This window comes from Zeugodacus cucurbitae, chromosome 2 (assembly GCF_028554725.1).
Source record: "Zeugodacus cucurbitae isolate PBARC_wt_2022May chromosome 2, idZeuCucr1.2, whole genome shotgun sequence".
Taxonomy (NCBI): Eukaryota; Metazoa; Arthropoda; class Insecta; order Diptera; family Tephritidae; genus Zeugodacus; species Zeugodacus cucurbitae.
This window is the reverse complement of record NC_071667.1, coordinates 64261823-64283620: the sequence shown is the minus strand read 5'-3', so window position 1 is coordinate 64283620 and position 21798 is coordinate 64261823. Positions and strand designations below refer to the sequence as shown.

The following is a 21798-nucleotide window of genomic DNA, read 5'->3' as shown; positions in this document are numbered from 1 at the left end:
AGAAAGAAAAGAAACAAAACCCACAATAGTAATCTTCCCTCTCCACACGCACAAAAACATAAGACAACAACAACAACACTAAATATGTTATATAAGAAATAATTGATTGCAAATCAAAGAAATTAATATAAATACAGCCGACAGTCGATTGTTTTTATTTTTAAATATTGTAATGAAATAGTCGAAAAAGAAACCACAAAATATGTAATGTAAGTCAATAATATTGACTACAATAATAATATAAAAAACAACAATAGCAGTAAACGGATTGGCAATAACCAAAAAATATTGTAAAATTTTTCAACAAGATTGTATAGAAATGTGTTGATGGCATTAAAATGTGATTGCTGTAGAAAATTGCCGGAAAGATAAAGTAGTATATATGCAGATACGTTAGTAATACTGCGCACAGTTGGCAAAGCAGTGCGGGTAGTTGTTCATTACTTACCGGATATACGCGTACATACACATCGGCGAACATGTAGACGGACGGATATCGCAAACTTCATTGTTGTTGACGGCTTCGATTCAAATAATTTTAGAAAGTTCAAATTTAAACTTGAAAGTCAAAAAAAGTTTTTTAATTACCAACACTTTATTAAGCTTTTTTTATGAACTGGTACTATTTGCCAATTATATTTTCTAAATTTGCTTTTATATAATTGATTAAACATATGCAAAATTGTTTTACACTTCAGATCACTAAGATTATTTTTTATGTCATTTTGTTCATAATTTTTTATTAATTACGACGGATTACATTATACGAACGGAACGATTTTCGAAAATTAACACTTTACTTTTAATTTTTTACTTGACTTTTGATTTTTAAATACCAAAGCTTTTTAATTCTTTTTATAAACTTATTATATTTACTATTTTCTTTTATTTTATTATATTGCATATGATTTTGTTCACTTCAGTTTCAATTTTTATATTTTTATCAGTTTTTCAATTAATCACGGCATATTAGTTTAAGCAAACGAAACGATTTTTCTGAACGAACACTTTATCTCGTTGCTTTTATCACTTTTTAATCAATTACAACCAATTAATTTACGCGAACGAAATTATTTTCCGGAACGAACATTACGCTTTTCTTTTTTACCACTTTTTAATCAATTACGACCGTTTACTTTACGCGAACACACCGACTAACCGGAACTGCTTGCAAATCACACTGCCTTAGCTTTTACTAAAGGATAGTAGCAAAAGAGAATGCTGTTACTGCAGTTCGTTTTACTATACCGTTCGAATTTCATTTTGACATGCACATACACGCAAAATTTTCGCTTGTACCGCCATTTTGCGCAACACCGGAGGAGATATTTGGTTTTTCTTGAAATTTCACATAGTTTTTGCAATTAAAGCACTGGAAATGTAATGCACGGCATGTAGGCGATGATGTGCAAGCAAATAAAGCTGAATTGCAAGCAAAAACAACGAGTATCACAGGCATAAAGCTCTAGCGCAATGCGCTGCATACAAGCGGTCAACAAGCGCTTATATGCATTGCTCTTCAACATACTTTGAACTCAATTGTATTTTGGACACTTCTGCATTGTATTGCACAGCTTTTACACATTTTTCCAACGATTTTTCTATTAATTTAACTATTTTTTCCACAAGACACACAAAACACACGCGAACACGAACCGATCTTAATGACAACTGCTACCGATTTGTCTGCAATGTTGCCATCAGCGTCAAGTGCAGCAATTACTGTGCGTGGTCGTTAATGCAGTGCAAACGACGTTAGAATACTACTTCCTTACGTTTGTTTAAAGGAAACTGCAAAAATTAGAGAAAACGTAATTAATTATTAATTTCCAATTAAAAAAAAAAGCAATTTATACTCAGAAGATAGCAATCGCATTTTAAGCTATCATTAGCATTTCACAAACTTGTACAACAATAAACTACGCGTACAATAAACGTATATGTACGAAATGCCCACAAAATACCCAACAATACTTACAATAGATATTTGCTTACCATAGTAATACAATAGTCAACCAAAACAGCAGAAAATTAATTAATTAACGCATAAAATAATAATAAACAGTAAATAAAACAGTGTAATTAATAGAACAGTCTTAAAATGTTCACAACAACAACAACAACAACAGTAAAACCAACAGCAATAGCCCGAAATACCAGCCTACAATAGCCCAATAATTACAGCAGTTTTAAATAATTAAAAAAAACAACAACAACATCAAACAGCCACAACAATTACTTACATAAATACTTACAAACTACAACAACAATATGCATAATATGCCGTAAACATAAATAATTATTAGCAACTTGTACTTAACACTTAAAATACAAAAATATTTTATTAAAGCCTACATTAAAAACAGAATGAAAAGCACACACCGTAACGTGCGTGTAATGCATAAACACATATGTATAAACGTAATGTATAACATATGTACTACATATGTATGTGTTTGATATTCTCATCGAATTGTCGACTGTTTTTATTTTATTTTGCGTCAATTGCATAAGACAATATGCATATTTCGTTTAAAATAAAAAAGAGATCAATTCTGTTCACTTTCCATTTAACTGTTTAAACGTTATGTTAAATTACTTACGTACATATTTTTGACTACTCCATATTAACATAGTTGTAGTAATGTTCATTTTCTTGTTATTATATTTGTTACAAAGCACGTTTTCTTATGTTTATGTTGAGCCTGTAACTACCATTATTACTAAATGATATTTGTGAAATTACGTAAAAGGAAAACTATATTATTTTACACCTAACTATGAACTTACAAGTAAAGTAACTGAAATGTATTCGAAATAAAACTAAATATCACATACAAATTACAATAGTATCTAACAATTTTAATGCATAAACAATACAATAGTTTTCAAATAAATCTCACAATTACAATTACAATTACAACTACAATAGCAATAGCAATAGTAATAAGGCTCCAACCACAATACAATAAACCAATAAACCAATAAACCAATAAACCATAAAACAACCAACGACAACAGCCATGCAACAGAAAACAGAAATATATTCGAAATCAGATTCAAGAAGCCAATAGAAAAATATTAAATTTTGAAATGTTTTTGAAAAAAAAAAATTAAAAATATTATCAAAATTACACAAAACCAATATAAAATCCGAAAATTTTGAATTTTTTTTAGAATAAATTTTTTTTCAATTTAAATTATTTATATTTAAAATTAATTAAATTTAATAATTTTTTTTTATCTAAGAATACTGAATTTGAAATTTTTTTGAAAATAAAATTAAAAATATTATCAAAATTCCACAAAACCACTAGAAATTCCAAAAATTTTGAATTTTTTTTAGAATACATTTTTTTCAATTTAAATAGTTTATATTTAAAATTAATTATTTTTGCTTAAAATTATTTTAATTGGCACCACAATTACATACATACAATATTTATTTTCATATTTCAACGTATTAAAAAAGGAAATAAAAAAAAATTTTCGCATAACCTTAAATTTTTTTTATTAATATATTTCAGTTTAAATTTAAATTTCAAACAATAAAATGTTTAACCAATTTTATACACTAATAACTCCCACAAAATTTTAAAAATAATTAATTAATAATTACTTTGCATTTCAATTATTTACCGTTGAGTGTTGGAAATTATATTCTTTATAATGATTTTTTTTTAAATAAAATATGCTGAAATATGTATTTCAACTTAAACTACACAACACTGACGCAAGTACAATATTTGAAATTCACTTTGGGTGGCAAACCGGATATTACAAAAACACATCAAGAGAAGAATTTTCACATAGAATGTACAAAAACAAAACTTGAAAATGAACTATGACTTTGTAGTCGCTAAAAATTCACGCTGAGAAAACTTACTGGCTTATTTTGTGCAAATATAGTATATATTTTGAACACTTTATGAAAATATCAGAAAATACGTTGAATTTACGGCAATATAAGCGCGGAACTTCGGTTAACTCGCGGCTGCAACAATTCGACTGCAGCACACACAAAATGGCAGCAGCATGAAATTCGTGCGCGCTTTGCAGAGTTTACACGTTACTGTGAGAAAATTTAAATATTAAATTTTAAAAATAAAAAAAATAATAATATTTTTTAAATTAATTGAAATTATTGCCGTAAATTAAATGAAGAAAATTAATGTCTGCGTAAATATTAAAAAGAAATTATTAAAATTCACAATTTGTCGTTTTCACTTTCGTTCTTATTTTATAAACACCACAACACATAATATATTATAAAATGTAAATGTAAAAATAATGTAAAATTAAAAAAATTATATATATTGTGCATTTAATTTAAGTTTATTTTTAAAGTATACAATTGTATTGGGAAACAAATTAGTAGCGTTCTATATATTTAATTAATGTCTAGTTTAATTTCACTTACAAGTGTTGCAACAAAAATAAAACTAAAAAAAAAAACAAATAAGTGAAACAAAAATTCAATTTAGAAATAGTAGCAACAAAAAATAACAAAAATTAAATGCGTAAAACAAAAAAAAAATAAAAATTAATAGTAAAACAAATATATATGTAAAGAAAAAGTTATATTTACAAAATAATAAGAAAATAATGTTCATTTTGCAAATGATTACTGTGAAGAAAGCAAGCAAGCAGAATCACTTTTATAAACTGGATATAACTTGTTTAGATTGCCTTAGATTTTTACGTGTCTCTAATTACATGCATAGTTTACATACATAAATAGCGCTATGTGGATGTTTGTTTTTACATATATACATACATATATATATATACATATTATATATTTACTATTTTTATAATTAATATATTAATGTAATTTTATGCTTTTAATATGATTGATTTGTTTACACAACTATCTTTTTCGTTATTTTATATTTACATACGTATCACGTACATGCATAAAAGCTTAAATAAAAAAACAAAAACAATATACATAAATACGTATACATATGATACATTGATAATTTTTAATTTTAATTGTTTAAATATACAAATACCAATATATAATACAAATACACAGACGCATGGATACATATTATATTAATAAATAAATATTTTAGTTAAAACAGAGGAAAAAAAACAAAATAAAAAACGATTTGTGTTTTTATTTTTTTTATTAAAAAAAAACTGCAAAGGTAATATTTTTGTTGTTTTTTGTGATTTTATTTCCTTAAATTTCTTTAACAATTTTTAAATGCTTTTATTTTGCACTCAAATGTAAGAAGAAGTAAGATTTTGGCTACAGCATAGCATACAGTAAAGCATAAAGCACACACACACACAAGCAAATATACAGAAAATAAGCGAAAAACAAAAACAAAAATCACACAACAAGCAATAACCAATTACAATTATAGCAATTAAAATTACAGTTACTAAGATATACAAAACAATGCAATAGACCAAAGTGAATATTGGTCGTGTGGGGGTTAAGCATGGTGGGAATTAAGAGTGTGGTGAAGATAGTAGATTAACGAAAGTAAACAACTTAGAGGTATTTGGTACAGGTATTCGGTACAAAAAGTAACCGGTATCAAGTTTTAAATATAAAAAAACATAAAACTGGGAAGTATTCGGTACGAAAAGGAACCGGTATCCTTTTTGATGAAGATAGTAAGTTAATAAAAGCAAACAACTGAGATGTATTCGGTACGAAAAGTAACCGGTATCAAGTTAGGGAAGTGTGGTGAAGACAGTGGACCATAAAAAGTAAACAACGGAGAAGTATTCGGTACAAAAAGTAACCGGTATCAAGTTTTAAATATAAAAAAGTTTAAAACTGGGAAGTGTGCGGTGCAAAAATTAATCGATATCAAATTTGGTGAAAATAGTAGGTTAACAAGAGTAAAGAAGTGACATGTAGGCAGTCAGTACAAATAATCGGTACAAAAAGTAACCGGTATCAAGTTTGATGAAGTGTCGTGAAGACAGTAGACTACAAAAAGTAAACAACTGAGAAGTATTCGGTACAAAAAGTAACCGGTAACAAGTTTTAAATATAAAAAAGCTGGAAACAAATTTTGTTGTGCAAACTACTATAAATAACAGTATTTATCAAACCGAATTGAAACAGTTAACCGCCACAACTTCGAGCGTTACACACATTTTGAAACACCCACCATGCGACAGACCCCAACATTACCATTGTTTGCTCCATTTTCACATTGAACTATTGGCAGAAATACAAAGATAAATAATAATAATTACAAAGCAATAGTAACGGTTAAAAGTCAGTGCGAATATGAACTCGTGGAATGTTTAAAGCGTAGAATTTCTTTATTTGACACATTTGAGCAAAGCTTACTTTTTACTAGTTATTACTTTGGAAAAAAGACTCAGTTTCTTCAACTTTATTAATTTTCAACTGTTAGACTAAGCACACAGTTTTAGCCATTTTGGATTAGATTGTGCGCCAGAAACCCACTTACAAAATGCGAAACAATTTTATATATGAAATACAGAAATCAGTGAGTAACCGGTATTCAATGCTGACTGCGCAACAGCCATCACTAACAATAAGTAGAGAAATTTCTTATCTAAACAACAACAACAACTTCAGGGATCAAAATTTCAAATATTTTGATTTATTTAGACCGAAACAACAACAACAAGCTTAAGAAGTAAACAAAAAAGTATAAATAAATTTAAAATACAAAAAACATATATATACTGAGAAAACTAGAGAGACACTTGACCATATCCGAAATTTTTTTTACAAAACTTGTGAAAATCCAAAAAAAAAGACATGGGTAAATAAAAACAATAACTAAATAATGTGGGGGACTTACGGCGTAAAATGGTGGGCACTAAGTTATTTTAGTATACATATATAACGGTACTTAAAGTACACGTTGAACGAGTTGTACGGCGTCTAAGTGGTGAAATAGCGCACACAGATAACATGTATCAACAAATGCTGTAACCTAACAATCTTTAAGGAAATGAAATCTACTATTTTGTAAATAAAAAAGAAGTGAAATTTTTTTGGTATAAAGAAATTTGAAGTGGTGGAAGCGTAATCAAAACAAACAAACAAATAAAAGTAAACTAGCAAAAGAGAAACCGACTTTTTGCGTTTCTTTAGGCAATTTAAGCGTGAAACTTGTTTCAGAACTTTGTATGTAATTTTTTGACAAAGGCTAAAAGCACCTAAATAAATTAAGATTAAATAAGTGGAGATATAAATGATGTATACGATAACTAAGTAACTAGTTTAGGCGTACAAAAAAACATTTAATACAAATATAGTAAATAGCTTTGGAAAATGCTTACTGAATATTGCGGAAAACTATGCGGAAGAAAATTATTTTTGATTTAGAAAAAAAAAAAATTTTTTTTTGGATTAAAAAAAAAAATTTAATTGAAAAAAATAATAAAAAAAAATAATCAATTTGTTTAAAAAAAATATTTGATTTCAAAAAACATATCTGATTTAAAAAAATATTTGATTTGAAAAAATTCTGTTTTAAAAAATATTCTATTTCAAAAAAATTTGAACAAATAGAAAAAATAAAACACACAACACATACAAATTGACTGCATTTCAAGTGGGTTTACTAAAAGAAAAATACAAAAAAACTATTAATTTCAAAAAAAAAAAAATGTTTTCTAAAGGCATGGCAACCCTTAAAGCTAATAGCAAAAAATTCAAAAATCTGCAAAATCATGTAAAAAGCATTTTTATTAAATTTATTAAAAAAAAAAAATTATAAAAAATCAAAATTAATATTCTTATATTCACAACTTTCCTTTAATTTCCTCCTCAGTTTGAGCTAAATGCTTAATTTTTTTTTCATTTTTGAACAAGAAATTTACTGAAAATAACTTTTGCTGAATATTTAAAACAAGAAATGAAAATTCAAATCAAAACAAAATTGTGTATAAAGTAACAAGAGGCAAGGAAATACCTAAACCTTACCGCTGGGCATGACAAATATTGTAAAATATTAATTAATACAAGAGAAAATATTGAACAAATGCGTATGGAATGCGAGACGGATGTAAATGCAAGATGTGTAACAACAAATAACAAAAAAAAATAGCAACAACAAGGAGAACAAACAAAAAAATGATTTACTTACCTATTGTAATAATGTGAACTTGGAGCATACTCAGTATTTTATTAATACTGTAATGATAAATTTATTTGAAAATAAAACTATAAAATATTAAAAAAACAACAACAAGCGTTTTTTTATTAATATGAATAAGTAAAATAAAATTACGCTTCAAGAATTTGGTACAACTCTATTCTCTTTTTATACTCTCGCAACAAAGTTGATAGAGAGTATTATAGTTTTGTTCACATAACGGTTGTTTGTAACACCCAAAACTAAACGAGTTAGATATAGAGTCATATATACCAAAGTGATCAGGGTGACGAGTGGAGTTCAAATCCGAATGTCTGTCTGTCCGTCCGTCCGTCCGTCTGTGCAAGCTGGAACTTGAGTAAAAATTAAGAAATCTAGATGAAACTTACACTTATTTCTTGGCAACATAGGAAGGTTGCTTTCCAAAATGAGCAAAATCGGACCACTGCCACGCCCACAAAATGGTGAAAACCGAAAACACATAAAGTAAAATTTGGAATAAGGGATCGCACTAGGAAGGGGCATATTTGGGTGTAGTTGTTTTGGGGAAGTGGGCGTGGCCCCGCCTCTAAATCGGTTATTTGTATATATCTCACAAACCAATGAAGCTATATAAATCAAACTTTCTGCAGTCGGTTCTCTTACGTACCCCACCACACACCATGAAAATAGTTGAAATCGGATAATAACCACGCCCACCTCCCATACAAATGTGAAGTTGAAAATTACTAAAAGTGAGTTAACACAGTAACGAAAAACGCCAGAAACACTAAATTTCACAGAAATAATAGTAGAAGAAGCTGCACTCTGATTTTTTTTACAAAATGGAAAATGGGCGTGGCGTCGCTCACTTATGGGTCAAAAACCATATCTCAGGAACTACTCGACCGATTTAAATGAAACTTGGTTTGTAATAGTTTCCTTACATCCCAATGATATGTTGTGAAAATAGTCCGAATCGGATCACAATCACGATTACTTCCCTTATACCAGAACTTTGAAGTCGATCTGAATCGTTTACATTACAATATATAAAGTAAGCACTAGTGAAGATATCGGTGCAGTACTTTGCACAAATACTATGTTCATAGTGTGGCAGCCCCATTCTAACAAGCGCCGAAATCGGACCATAGGTTTTCAAGGCCCCATATATCGAACACGAGGACCTCGGTGCTTCTAACCTAATATTATGGTTTCCAACTTTCAATGGACTTTATGCACAATATTTGACGAATATGTGGGTTAAATTGTGTATTATTAATATAAATAAAGTTAAATAAATAAATTGCGACTTAGTCCTTCCTTACTTGTTTATCACTATCTTTCCCTCTCTCTCTCTCTCACACAGGGGGAATTTCACATATGAATTTAACATTTTTGAAAGAACTTGACTTGACTTGATTCGTTAGGACCCTCCCATTTTTGAATAATAAAGGCAGTAATTTTGAAAATTGGAGCTCAACCACGCCTACTTCTCTCAAAACGGTTTTATAACCCCTATCAGTTTTCTGACTTTGTAATAGACCTTATCATTCAGAGATGCCAAAATAAAATTTGGAGACATTTAACTTAAAATTATCAAAATCGGGCTATATTTTGTCATAACAACAACCTTTTAAAGTATAAAATGATTAGCGTCGATCCTGTGGACTTTATACTAATCTAACAGCCAATGTCATTTTGATGCAATTAAATTGAGCCATCTCTTTAAATATAATATGACCTAGAATCGAAAATTTATATAAAAGATACATATTTCCTCTAGTTCCAATATAACAAATGTAGATCTCTCTTAGTCTATAATTATATTATCAATAGGGTCAGGTTAGTGCCAGAAATTGTGACAATCGGTTGTCAACTTGACGGATTACTTATTTACATGTTATCTCAAACACTCTACAAGTGAAGCTATTCTCTCCAACTCAGATTTCCTTCACAATTAAATATAAACATCAAAAAATTAAAGCACTCGAAAAATTTAAAAAAATTAAATTTTTAAATACGAAAGTTTATTATTAAATAGATTTAGCTACGCGACATACCGTTCGATCGTCTCTGATCAATAACGAATGATTTGAAACAGAAATTTTATCTAGTTTATTAGTTGTATTTTTTGGGTTTGGAGAGCATTTCGATCCTTTGCGACGCCTTAGCTCTTAGTGCTGATTTGGATATAGACCAAGGGTTAAGGGGTGCAAAGGAATCGTGCTCCTTTGGTTCAGCTAGCTCCAGCAGACGAGCTGTAGGTTTGGCGCGTAATGCTTTCGGTCGTATGCGAAAGGGATTTTTTCGTTTATCTCTATTGTCCGGCGGTTTCACTGGCGGTATCGCCAATTCAAGTAGACGTTGTGAAGCTATAAGAAAGTAGTGGTTAATGTAGGAATGTAAATATGTTGATAATATACATACGTTCGTAACTTATGGTGTTCTTTAGCTTCTTTTCGCTCGAGACTGTGTAGACCTCTCCGATTCCACGATTGACCGGCTTCGACAGCTGAATTATACGCTTGGTTGGCCTGTAATGCTTCAGCGCTGTGGTTAACCTCCATTCTGGTTTGCTCCAGTCGATGCGCTCACGAGGATACGACAAATACTTAATTCGTCGCGTTCTAATAACTATGCTTCTAAATGTGCACATGTTCTAACTAAATAAACCAATCTTCTAACTGTGTTAAATTAAAGAATAACCGTGAATTTTTTAGTTAGACGCAGAGAAAGTCGAGATTTTTTATGCTTTTATGTGTGAAAAGTGAATTTTCATGTAATGAAAAAATAATAATGAAATTAAAATTTTTTTGAAGCTTGTAAAGTAGTATTTCACTCACTAGAATACAATTTTGAGCGTTTGAGTGAAAACGTAAATTCTAAATATGAGCTTAATGCATTTTATATTAAATTTGGGAAAATATAATTTAAATATAATATAAAGGATATTAAAATTCCAAGGTAAGTTAAATAGATCAGCTAATGATAATAAATGTATGTATAATAAAAAAAATAAATAAATAAATAAAATAAAAATATTTATCCATATATGGAAATGAAATATATTTAATATAATTTTAGAGTATTTGGCAATCTTTTATCACAGCACCACTTTAACAACATATAAACAAAGTCGATAAAACAGTTAAGGCGCTCATTCAATCGGTTCATTTGTTTATTTGAAATTTTATTTCATTTCTTACAACTTTAAGTGTCCTAAAAACATTTTAGGATGGCCTTCTCCCAGTCGCTAGATATTGGGAATAGCACTTTATTAAATTTAGACAGTCAGGCACGTCATGCCTTTGATATAGGAGAGAAAGGTCAACAAGACGCGCACAATAAATTAGGGAATAAAGAAGATGCAGTGGATGTGATACAGGAGTCGCCGGAACATGGCAAACGCTCCAAGCAATTTAGTAATATTGCTGGTATGTCCATGTTTAGCAGGTCACGTACACAGCGACAATTATCTCGGAACAACTGCAGTAAGACATCTGCCCAAAATGTGGATGTATCAGAAAAAGATAGGCGACGATTGCGGAGAAGCAAATCGGATTCGACACTACAAAAACCAAACACTTTAAATGGCACCAACAAAGCTGAGAATTACACTGAATTGTTTCGTAGTGGCTTTACGTTTTCTATAGAAGGAGAACAGCAAAAAAGTGCTTTTGGTGAAAGTGGTTCTGTATTGCGTGTCTCACAAATTGAAGCAGTTTTTGAAATGATACAGGAGGAAAAGTTGGAAGTGGCGGTAGATGTAGATGAAATGATTGTGGAGGATGAGCATGCTGTAAATAATGATTTAGATATGCCCATATTCTCTGAAGATTTAAATGCACTATTGGCAAATGTGAAAAGTATACAAGAAGAAAAAGACGTGTCTGACGTGGCTGCACCTAGTTCAATGTCTTTGTCGCAGTTTGCGATTGATAGTACTAAATGTGAAGAAAAAATTACAGACGAAATAGCTGAAGTTGATGCACGCCAATTGGATCAGAGTAGATTTATTTGCGCTGATGCGGGCAGTTTAGAAGCAAAACAGCAATTAGAAAAAGAATTAGAAATTAGTCGGCGGGAAGTGACTAAAGTTGATGAAGTTTTGCAGCCAAAGAAAGTGAGAACAGGCGCGAATGCATCTTATGCACAACGTTCTACCACAAGTTTCACAACCACAAATGTCACCTCAGTAAAAAAAACGGATGATATTGTGCGCGATTTAGAAACACTAAAACGTATTAGCGCTTGGAATTTGCCACATAGTGTTTTAAAGGAATACGAAAAGAAGGGTGTGATAAAAATGTTTGATTGGCAAGTAGAATGCCTCAGTAATCCTAAGGTACGTAAAATTCTAAATCAAATGAAATATTTCTACAGCAATACAATTCAATTTTCATCTCTAGGTTATATTTGAACACTGCAATCTCGTCTACTCTGCACCCACTTCTGCTGGTAAATCTTTAGTCAGTGAGATTTTACTATTAAAAACTGTGTTGGAGCGTAACAAAAAGGTGCTTTTTATACTGCCCTTCATTTCTGTGGTACGCGAGAAAATGTTTTACTTACAAGATTTATTAACTGTAGCTGGCTACCGCGTTGAAGGTTTCTTCGGCGGCTACACACCACCTGGTGGATTTGATAGCATACATGTCGCCATATGTACCATAGAGAAGGCTAACTCGATTATAAATAAATTACTGGAGCAAGGTAAACTTGACGACATAGGCACAGTGGTCGTGGATGAAGTGCACTTGATCTCCGATCCAGGACGTGGTTACATACTCGAACTGCTAATTGCGAAAGTGTTGTACATGTCACGCAAATATGGCTTCCATTTGCAAGTAGTCACAATGTCCGCCACATTAGCCAATGTTGAATTGCTGAAACGTTGGTTAGACGCAGAGTTATTCATCACCGATTTCCGACCTGTCGCGCTGAAGGAGATGATTAAAATCGGTAACAAAGTGTTCGATTCCAAATTGCGTCCTTTGCGTGATATCACCTCACCCTTACAGGGCGAGGTACATCCACTGCCGCCAATACAGAATGACAATGACCACGTAGCACAATTGTGCATTGAAACCTTACTGGAAGGCTGCTCTGTGATTGTATTCTGTCCGTCGAAAGATTGGTGTGAGAATTTAGCTACCCAACTGGCAAGCGCCATACAATCGCTTATACGTAAAGACGACTATTGGGGTAAGCGTTTGCGCGCGCAAATTAAAAGCGACGAAATTGAGCAGGTAAAAAAACAGTTGCGCGATATACCGACAGGTCTGGATACTGTGCTCGAGAGAATGATCACATTTGGTTGTGCCTTCCATCATGCTGGACTTACAAGCGAAGAACGTGATATTATCGAAGCGAGCTTTAAGGCATGTGTTTTGAAGATAATTGTGGCGACCAGCACACTCAGCTCGGGTGTCAATCTGCCAGCGCGACGTGTGTTGATACGTACACCGCTCTTTGGCGGAAAGCAAATGAGTTCACTCACATATCGGCAAATGATTGGACGCGCAGGACGCACGGGAAAGGTTAAATACATATTTATTTTAAGGTTATGTATTTTTATTGAAGTAATAATTCAACTCGATTACAGGATACTTTAGGAGAATCGATTTTAATTTGCACACCTGTCAACACGCGTATTGGCCAAGAATTGATACAAGCAGATTTGAAGCCAATCTACTCTTGTCTGGAACAAGAGAGTAGTGTGAGTACTTAAATTCATATTGAAATTTAAATTATTAACTCGTTCAAACTAAATACGCATCCACAGACTCACCTTAAACGCGCCTTACTGGAGGTGATCTCTTCCGGTGTCGCCATAACCAAGGATGACATTGAGAGCTTCGTCAACTGCACACTTTTGAGTGCCGAAAAGCAACTCAGCGAGCAGGGCAAGGATAAAAGCACCGATGACGAAGCACATTTCATAAAGGATGCGCTCGATTTTCTTATAGAATATGAATTTGTGCGTCTGCAAGTCGATAACGAAACAAATAGAGAAAGTTACGTAGCTACACGCTTAGGCCAAGCGTGTTTGGGTATGTAGAAGAGTTTTAATAAAAACAAAAATCACAACAACATTACATTTAAGCTGCCTCGATGCCGCCTACTGATGGGTTGATACTCTTCGCTGAGCTGCAGAAATCACGACGTTGCTTTGTGTTGGAATCCGAGCTGCATGCTGTGTACTTGGTGACACCTTACTCGGTGTGCTATCAACTGCAAGATCTCGATTGGTTACTCTTTCTCGATATGTGGGAGAAATTGACGCCAGCTATGAAAAAAGTGGGTGAATTAGTGGGCGTTAAGGAATCGTTTCTAGTGCGTGCAATGCGCGGACAGTCGAAATTGGACTACAAACTCATGCAGATACATAAAAGGTTACAGCTAGTGCTACAACTATAGGTTTATTATAATTTATCATTGCAATAAATAGTAACTGTCTTCTATTTCAGATTCTACACTGCATTGGCGCTACAAGAACTGGTCAATGAGGTGCCTATCAACAAGGTTGCTGTTAAGTATAAATGCACGCGTGGCATGCTGCAAAGTCTACAGCAAATGTCCTCCACCTTTGCCGGCATAGTCACCGCGTTTTGCAACTCACTGCAGTGGCCCACACTGTCGTTGGTGGTTTCTCAGTTCAAGGAACGTCTCTTCTTCGGTATACACAGAGACCTGATCGATTTGATGCGTCTGCCAGATTTAAATCACAAACGTGCGCGTGCGCTCTTCGACGCTGGCATAACAACGCTGGTGGATCTGGCGAACGCTGATATTTTCGAAGTCGAAAAAGTTTTATATAATGCGCTGAGCTTTGATTCAGCCAAACAGCATGATAATGAAGCGGATTACGAAGCAGAGCAACGAAATCAAGCGCGTGAATTTTTCATAACGGGAAAAGTGGGTTTGACGGTGGCCGAAGGCGCTAAATTGCTGGTACAGGAAGCGCGTATCTTCGTGCAATATGAAATCGGTGTGGGCGCCATTAAATGGACCCAAGAAGGTACGAATGAAGCGAGTTCCATTCAAAGTTTGCATATGTCTTGCGAAGAGCATGAGAAGGAACTTGGCGTTAAACGCAAAAGTGTTGAGCAACGTAGCGTGGAAGAGATTACACCACCGAAATTGAAAAGACTGGAGAATGATGCGAAGCATCATGAGAAACCGTCAACGAGTAAAAATGCTTTACGTGCATTAAGACAGCGTCAGTTGTCGGCGAAAAATGATAAGTTAACGGTGCAGGAGAATTTCAGTTTGAACAGCAAGGAAAAGCAAGGAATTGATGTTGAACCGAAAGAGGCGACAACTCAAACAAATAGCGCGGCGATTAATATAAAAGAAAATCCCGTTGTACAAACGGTTGGGGCACAGAAGCGAAATCGCTCATTAACAGCTGCAACTGTTGCAAAAATTATTAATGCAGATGGTAATAAAGAAAATAAAGATACTAACGCTGCTAGCAAAGCGTCTCCAACTGCCAAGAAAGCGGAAGTTTTGCAAAGAACAAATAAAGTAGTTGATAACAATAAAATTGATGAGAAAAAAGCAAAAAATGCTGCACAAAATTTAAAAAATGTTGCAACAGACTTTAACCTCAAAACAACGAAAAACGAACAAGCGCTAAAAACAGTAAATAGTGAAACGAAAAAATATGCGCTACGTAAATCTAATGAAAATCAAGAAATTTCAAAGCCGGCAACAAAAGAAAGTGCAACATTTACACCAAATGCCAAAAGGAATGCAAACACACTCACTCCATCTTCCTTAAAGCAGGCAGGGAGCACCAAAAATGATCTCAACTCGGTTAAACAAGCAGCGAGCACCACAAAAAGTCCCACCTCGGTGAAGCAATCGCCACAAGCAGCACAAGTTATACGCACTGGAACACGACGTAGTCCACGTAATCACCAAAGAAACTCGAACGGCACAAAATTCGGTACTGTGGAATCAAAAGTACCGCCGCCGACGTCACCACAACCCGCCAAGAATTCCTCGAAACACTTTGACCAATCACTTTTTCTCGCTGACGATTCCTTCGAGTTGAATACTGGCATTAATGCCGCACTTGAAGCAGCAAATCAGTCGCATAAAGCCTTGAAGACATCGCCAACTACAGACAACAAAGCGAATGACGACGAAATTGCCGAATCGCAGCAAATTGTACCAGCCGTGATCGATTCACCCGTGCAGGCGAAGCACTCGGTGCATGCATCACGCCTGCTGCGCACGACACAACGCCTGAGAGCTGCGCACAAAAGCCGTATAACGAAAGATGAGTCTAACACTAGCACGCACCCTTCGAGTTCTATAGAAGTGTCAGATTTATCACTTGAGAATTCACTGCTTCAGAATCCTTTGCAACTTAATGTATCGCATATTTTGAATTGCACCAAAGTTGACGACGCCTCCGCGAATTTCAAAAGTCTTGAGATTGTGGATATCTGTGGTGACGAGCAACTTTTCAGCGCTGCACTGCGTGAGCTCTTGGAGGTCCAACGTTTCGGTTTCTGCATTGGCTTGCAACAGCAAGAAGCCAAGTGCAAACCACTAATAGGTGGCAATTTGCTAATAAATCAGCGTGCAGGCACCGAAAATGCGGCGCAACAGGCGGTCGCAAAAGAGTATCAAATCGACGATCACACATATTTAGCGGGTTGCGCTTTTGGCATCACAGAAAATGTGGTTTACTACATGAACATGCAACCGGAAGGCACATGCGCCAGCGTCACCACCGAAATGAAATGCAAATTCCTGTCTTCACTGCTAACTACCGGTAAATGCACGCTACTCTGCGTCGATGCCAAGGAGCAGTTGAAGGTGTTGTACCGTGTTTTGGGTGAACTCAGTGAGCTGCGCGTGGAACTGGAGGATCCCAAGGAGGCCAATTGGCTGTTGCAGCCGGATAAGTTCATGACTTTCCAGCAAATGGTAAGAAAAAATTAATTAAACGATTCCAACTGAAATATTGATGATCAAAATTCGCTTGCAGACTCAACAATTCGCGCCGGAATGCACAGCGCTCACCGGTTTATGTGGCAATGGACGCGGTTATAGCAGTCACGGCTTGGACACAGTTAGCGCTATTACGGCTAAGGTTAGGTAATGCAAAATATTTTTTATTGAATTTTTCATTAAGGTTTTATATAAATATTTTGATTGAACCTGCAGATGTTCCGTCGAGGCTTGCGTCACGGTGCACATACTGAAAACCCAAATAGAAAACCTGGAACGTATCGGCTCAGGTCAATTATACAAATTTTTTAAAGGTTAGGTTTTAATTTATTTTTTTTATAAAATTCATTAAAATTTGCTATTATTTTTCAGAACTTCAAATGCCTTTGCAGAATTCACTTTGCAATATGGAATTGATCGGCTTTCCAGCAAATGAAGCTGCCTTGCGGAAATTGTTTCAACAAATGCTGGAAACGATGAAAAAACTTGAATTGAAAATCTACGAAATGCATGGTGGAAGATTCAATTTGGGCTCAACGAGTGCGGTGGCGAAGGTAATGTAGAATGGGTGAAAATTTTAATGCTGAAATCACTATTTCTTACTTCATTCTATATAACCTCAATTTTTTTTTTTTTTTGCCTTAAATTAATAATTATTGCAACAAATTCGATTTTAGGTTCTCGGCCTACACCGCAAACCCAGCGGCCGCGTAAGCACCTCTCGCCAAATACTTGAAAAGCTGGATTCACCAATTTCGCAAGCGATCATAGCCTATCGCAAAATAAGCACCACACTTTCGAAAAATATACAACCACTTTTGAAATGTGTGCAAAATAATAGAATACATGGACAGAGTATAACTTATACGCAGACTGGACGCATTTCCATGACCGAGCCGAATTTACAAAATGTGGCCAAGAACTTTGTGGTCACTTTGGAAGGTACGTTTGTTCGAGCCTACATTTTTCGAATTGAAATAATAACGAAATTTTATATTCAAAGGTAGCGAAGACATAGTTATATCCTGCCGCGGCGCATTTTTTCCCACAGAAAGTGGACGCTGTTTACTCTCCGCCGATTTTTGTCAGCTTGAAATGCGCATACTCGCGCATCTTTCACAAGTATTTTAATATTTCAAGCTAATAAAATCATTTTTTTTATTTAAATTACACTTCTTACTTCAAAAAGGACCCAGCGCTGCTGAAGGTGATGAACACCGATAGAGACATTTTCAACGCCATAGCAGCGCGTTGGCACAAAGTGAGCGAAAATGCTGTTTCCGCGGAGTTACGCGACGGCACCAAGCAAATTTGCTATGGCATCGTTTACGGTATGGGCATGCGCAGTTTGGCCGATGCCTTGAAGTGCACCGAACAGGAGGCAACAACGCTATCGCAGCAATTCCATTTGGCCTATCCGAGTATAAGGTAAATGCTTGCAATACATGTTTGTGTAATAGATATATTTTAATTTCTCTCACTTTTAGAGCATATACCGAAAAAGTAGTAAAATTTGCACGCAATAATGGTTATATTGAAACCATCACGGGACGTCGTCGTTATTTGGAGCATATAAATAGTTGTGAATCACAGCAGAAAAGTAATTAAATAAGTTATTTTATTAGAAAATATATATTTTTTTAAATAACAATGCCACCCTCATTATTACAGAGCATGCCGAGCGCCAGGCAATCAATTCGACGATACAAGGTTCGGCCGCCGATATAGCAAAGAGTGCTATACTACGCATGGAGAAGAATATCGAGAAGTATCGTGACAAATTGGGTATAACGAGCTCGAAAGCAGTGCGTTTCGTGCTGCACATACACGACGAGCTGGTATTCGAGCTGCCCACTGAGAAGGCGAAAAAAGTTGCGAAAATCTTGAGTCTCACCATGGAGAATTGCGTTAAGCTGAGCGTGCCGCTTAAGGTGAAACTCAAAATGGGTCGGAGTTGGGGCGAGCTGCAAGATATCAAGTTATAACCACTACACAGCTCAATTTGTTGATATTTTAAAAAATAATAATTATTTGTTAAGTTTGCCAATTTATACGCCTACAAAATACAATTCATTAAGCGAGATACAAAATATTTATATATACTTGTAATTTATTCAATAAACTCACTACAGTAATTGTAAACTACTCGTACTACGTTTAAATGCAATAGAGAGCGAATATAGCTTTGATTAGCTTTTGATTGTAAGCATGCAATAGTGCGCAACGCAGTGATTATTTATATTATATGTTATTATTACTAAGCATATTTGATATGTTTTTTTAACTTTTCAACTTTTTACTTTTTTTAGCTACTTTCTCTTTTACATACGCGTTCTAAGCATAGTATTCTCAAATGTAATTTCAATTTTCTTATTCACTTGCGCCAACTTAAGCCTTATTCAAACCCTCCTTTTCAGCCCACTCAGTCCAGGAGCCGGGATAGTACTTCGCGCTGGTTTTAAAATATAATATTTTAAATATATTCGTGTTATATGTATTTATTGTTCACTTACTTTTTGTAACCATTTGCCAGCGCCAAGTCATAAGCACGCTTAGCGCGCCCACCAGCCTGACAAGAGAATATCAAGACCGTTTCCGTGCTCGGCTTGTCGCGATTAAATGCAGTTTTAAAGTAAATTTCCGACATTTGGAAGGCGGCTTCCAGATCGGGCACTGCATGGGCATGAAAATATGAAATTTATAGTTAAATAAACATATTATAAAATTGCAAAATTTAAATTGAGCAAAAGCGGAAATATTTCAATAATTTTCATTGCAATAGAACCTAATTGGGAAGCAAGTTTATTAAGAAGTTAATTAATTACTTCTTGAAGATTTTCTTTTCCCTTTTAATCCAAATTTTATAGATTTTTGTGGCCACTTGCAACCTAACCCAAAAATTGTTTTGTTTACTGTCAAAAGAAATCGAAATGACCTTGACATTTAACAACTGCCATTTCTTCGCAAAATAAATGTTGCACTAGAAGATTCCATATATTTCATGATGGTTCATCGTATTCTCCATCATAAACACATTGGGGAGGGTATTATAGTTTTATGACACAGTAGATAACACTTTTCAATGATTTATGTGCTATCGGCGGTGAATTTTCGGTGTGATGACTAAGGAAGTCATTTGTTGTTTATCGCATGAGCGGTACCGACAGTTTAAAGTTCCTTTGTCAAAACTAAAAATAATTTATATATTTATTGTGATTTGGTTTTTAACTTCTACCAGATCCGTGCAGGTAACTGCAATTCCTACAACCTTGTAAAACCTTCTTCAAAAGTGATAAATATACATATGAACATACATATACTCAGTTGAACTTAACTATTCGAATCATCATAATTCATAAAAAAAACTTCCGAGTTAGAGAGACTTCCTACTACGAAAGGTAAATTGTATGAAATTTGACTTCTATTGTCAATTCAAGAGTTCGAGTTATGCAAGTTCAAGTGTATTTAACTCTTTACTTATAAAATCCAACCATTTATTTATGCACATAAGCTCAATTCAACACCTTGATTGTGACACCTTTCTACACCCAAGACATAAACACACCCATCTACACGTACATACATATATCCATGTTGCTTTTGTTGTTCATAAAAATTTCTGTATCCTTTTAAAATATGCAGATATGTACTTACTTGGAACACTGATTGCTCCGGGTATCACACCAGTTCTGGCCAGCTCGTCCTTGTTCCTCACATCGATCACAAATGTGTTCGGCTGATTGGGCACATCTTTGACTTCTTCATAGGTCACAGTAGCCATTTTTTACAATGTACAAAAGCTTGGTTCCGCTTACTTGCCGGCTGCTTAGTTACTAACTTTTTGTCTTGCAAAGTGAAAAATTATTGATCAACAACTTTTAAACTTTTACTGCTTGTGGTCTTTATAAATATTTAATCAAATGTTTAGTGATTAATTTGTTGCTTTGTCCCTTTAGTAATTCGTCGATTCGCGATAAGATATGTGTTGCTCGTTGTCAGTGGTAATTCCGTTTGTACCGGCTTGGGACTGATGCACTGGTGTATGTGCGTGTGTGTATTAATGTGAGAAAGTGTTGGTGTTTTTGACACTGATAATTATCGGTGGCAAAAGTTCTGTTCAGTTGGTGACATTTGTTGTTGTATATCAGCAGTATAACTGAAAGCTCAAAGCTCGTGTATTAGGGTCGTCCAAATGTTATGATTTTGGTATGTTTTTGTGACTTTGCGCAAAGCTTTTTTCGAACAAAAATTGAGCTTTTCAAATATTTGTTAAAAATCAATTTGCTCTGTGTATAAATAGTTTATTGAATTTGCTTAATTATTAAAAATGAGAGTAAGGTGGCCACTGGTGAATGTCCTTCGGTAATTTTATTGGATGTCTTGATAAGTTGAATACCAGTCTTAATACTTTGGGTAAGGTAACTTGACCTTACTCTTCCATTTTACACGGCAAGAAGCCTTGACTCTAGATGTGTAGGCTGGCTATTGATTCATGAGAAGATTTATTCAAATCTGAAACAAAGAAAGTAAAGATCCGTAATATAAACATTTCATTTTGTGATTCGTACTTGCTGAACGATAGAGAAGTCCAGTTAGTTTATTCACGGATGGATCGATGCTAAGGGGGAATGTGAGAGGGGGTTTTCTGTCTGAAGCTCTCAATCAACTAAATATTTAGGCTTTAGAAGTCGCTGCCTCCTTTAGAGAGGTGTGTATTCACTCCTACAGCAGAGCGGCA

At 34.1% G+C, this 21798-nt stretch overlaps 4 protein-coding genes across 6 annotated transcripts in view; 1 reads left to right on the top strand and 3 right to left on the bottom strand.

Annotated features, from left to right (window-relative positions):
• LOC105218430 (tRNA:m(4)X modification enzyme TRM13 homolog) overlaps window positions 1-583 on the bottom strand; it is a 793174-nt gene extending 792591 nt beyond the window's left edge. For both annotated transcript variants that reach the window (XR_008469969.1, XR_008469970.1), the window contains exon 1: window positions 449-583. The gene's annotated coding sequence lies outside the window, so the exon portion shown is untranslated. The remainder of the gene's footprint in view (window positions 1-448) is intronic.
• A 9512-nt stretch (window positions 584-10095) lies between these two features.
• LOC105215464 (uncharacterized) lies at window positions 10096-10893 on the bottom strand. The gene is made up of 2 exons (XM_011189390.3): window positions 10518-10893; window positions 10096-10462 (listed from the first exon to the last, which is right to left on the bottom strand). The coding sequence occupies exons 1-2, from the start codon at window positions 10744-10746 to the stop codon at window positions 10209-10211; spliced, it is 483 nt and encodes a 160-aa protein (XP_011187692.2). The 5' UTR covers window positions 10747-10893; the 3' UTR covers window positions 10096-10208.
• A 334-nt stretch (window positions 10894-11227) lies between these two features.
• LOC105215465 (DNA polymerase theta) lies at window positions 11228-19152 on the top strand. 2 transcript variants are annotated; one of them, XM_011189391.3, is made up of 14 exons: window positions 11228-12435; window positions 12500-13630; window positions 13696-13809; window positions 13876-14143; window positions 14197-14485; window positions 14561-17036; window positions 17098-17207; window positions 17277-17374; window positions 17433-17614; window positions 17738-18002; window positions 18064-18182; window positions 18250-18488; window positions 18548-18660; window positions 18732-19152. In XM_011189391.3, the coding sequence occupies exons 1-14, from the start codon at window positions 11326-11328 to the stop codon at window positions 19043-19045; spliced, it is 6828 nt and encodes a 2275-aa protein (XP_011187693.2). In that variant the 5' UTR covers window positions 11228-11325; the 3' UTR covers window positions 19046-19152. The 2 variants fall into 2 exon arrangements, with proteins under 2 accessions (XP_011187693.2, XP_028898236.2); XM_029042403.2 differs by lacking the exons at window positions 17738-18002; window positions 18064-18182; window positions 18250-18488; window positions 18548-18660; window positions 18732-19152 and having other exon boundaries at window positions 17098-17202.
• Window positions 19153-21063, bottom strand: LOC105215466 (rhodanese domain-containing protein CG4456). The gene is made up of 3 exons (XM_011189393.3): window positions 20715-21063; window positions 19574-19733; window positions 19153-19512 (listed from the first exon to the last, which is right to left on the bottom strand). The coding sequence occupies exons 1-3, from the start codon at window positions 20839-20841 to the stop codon at window positions 19449-19451; spliced, it is 351 nt and encodes a 116-aa protein (XP_011187695.1). The 5' UTR covers window positions 20842-21063; the 3' UTR covers window positions 19153-19448.
• Between the last annotated feature and the right edge of the window lie 735 nt (window positions 21064-21798).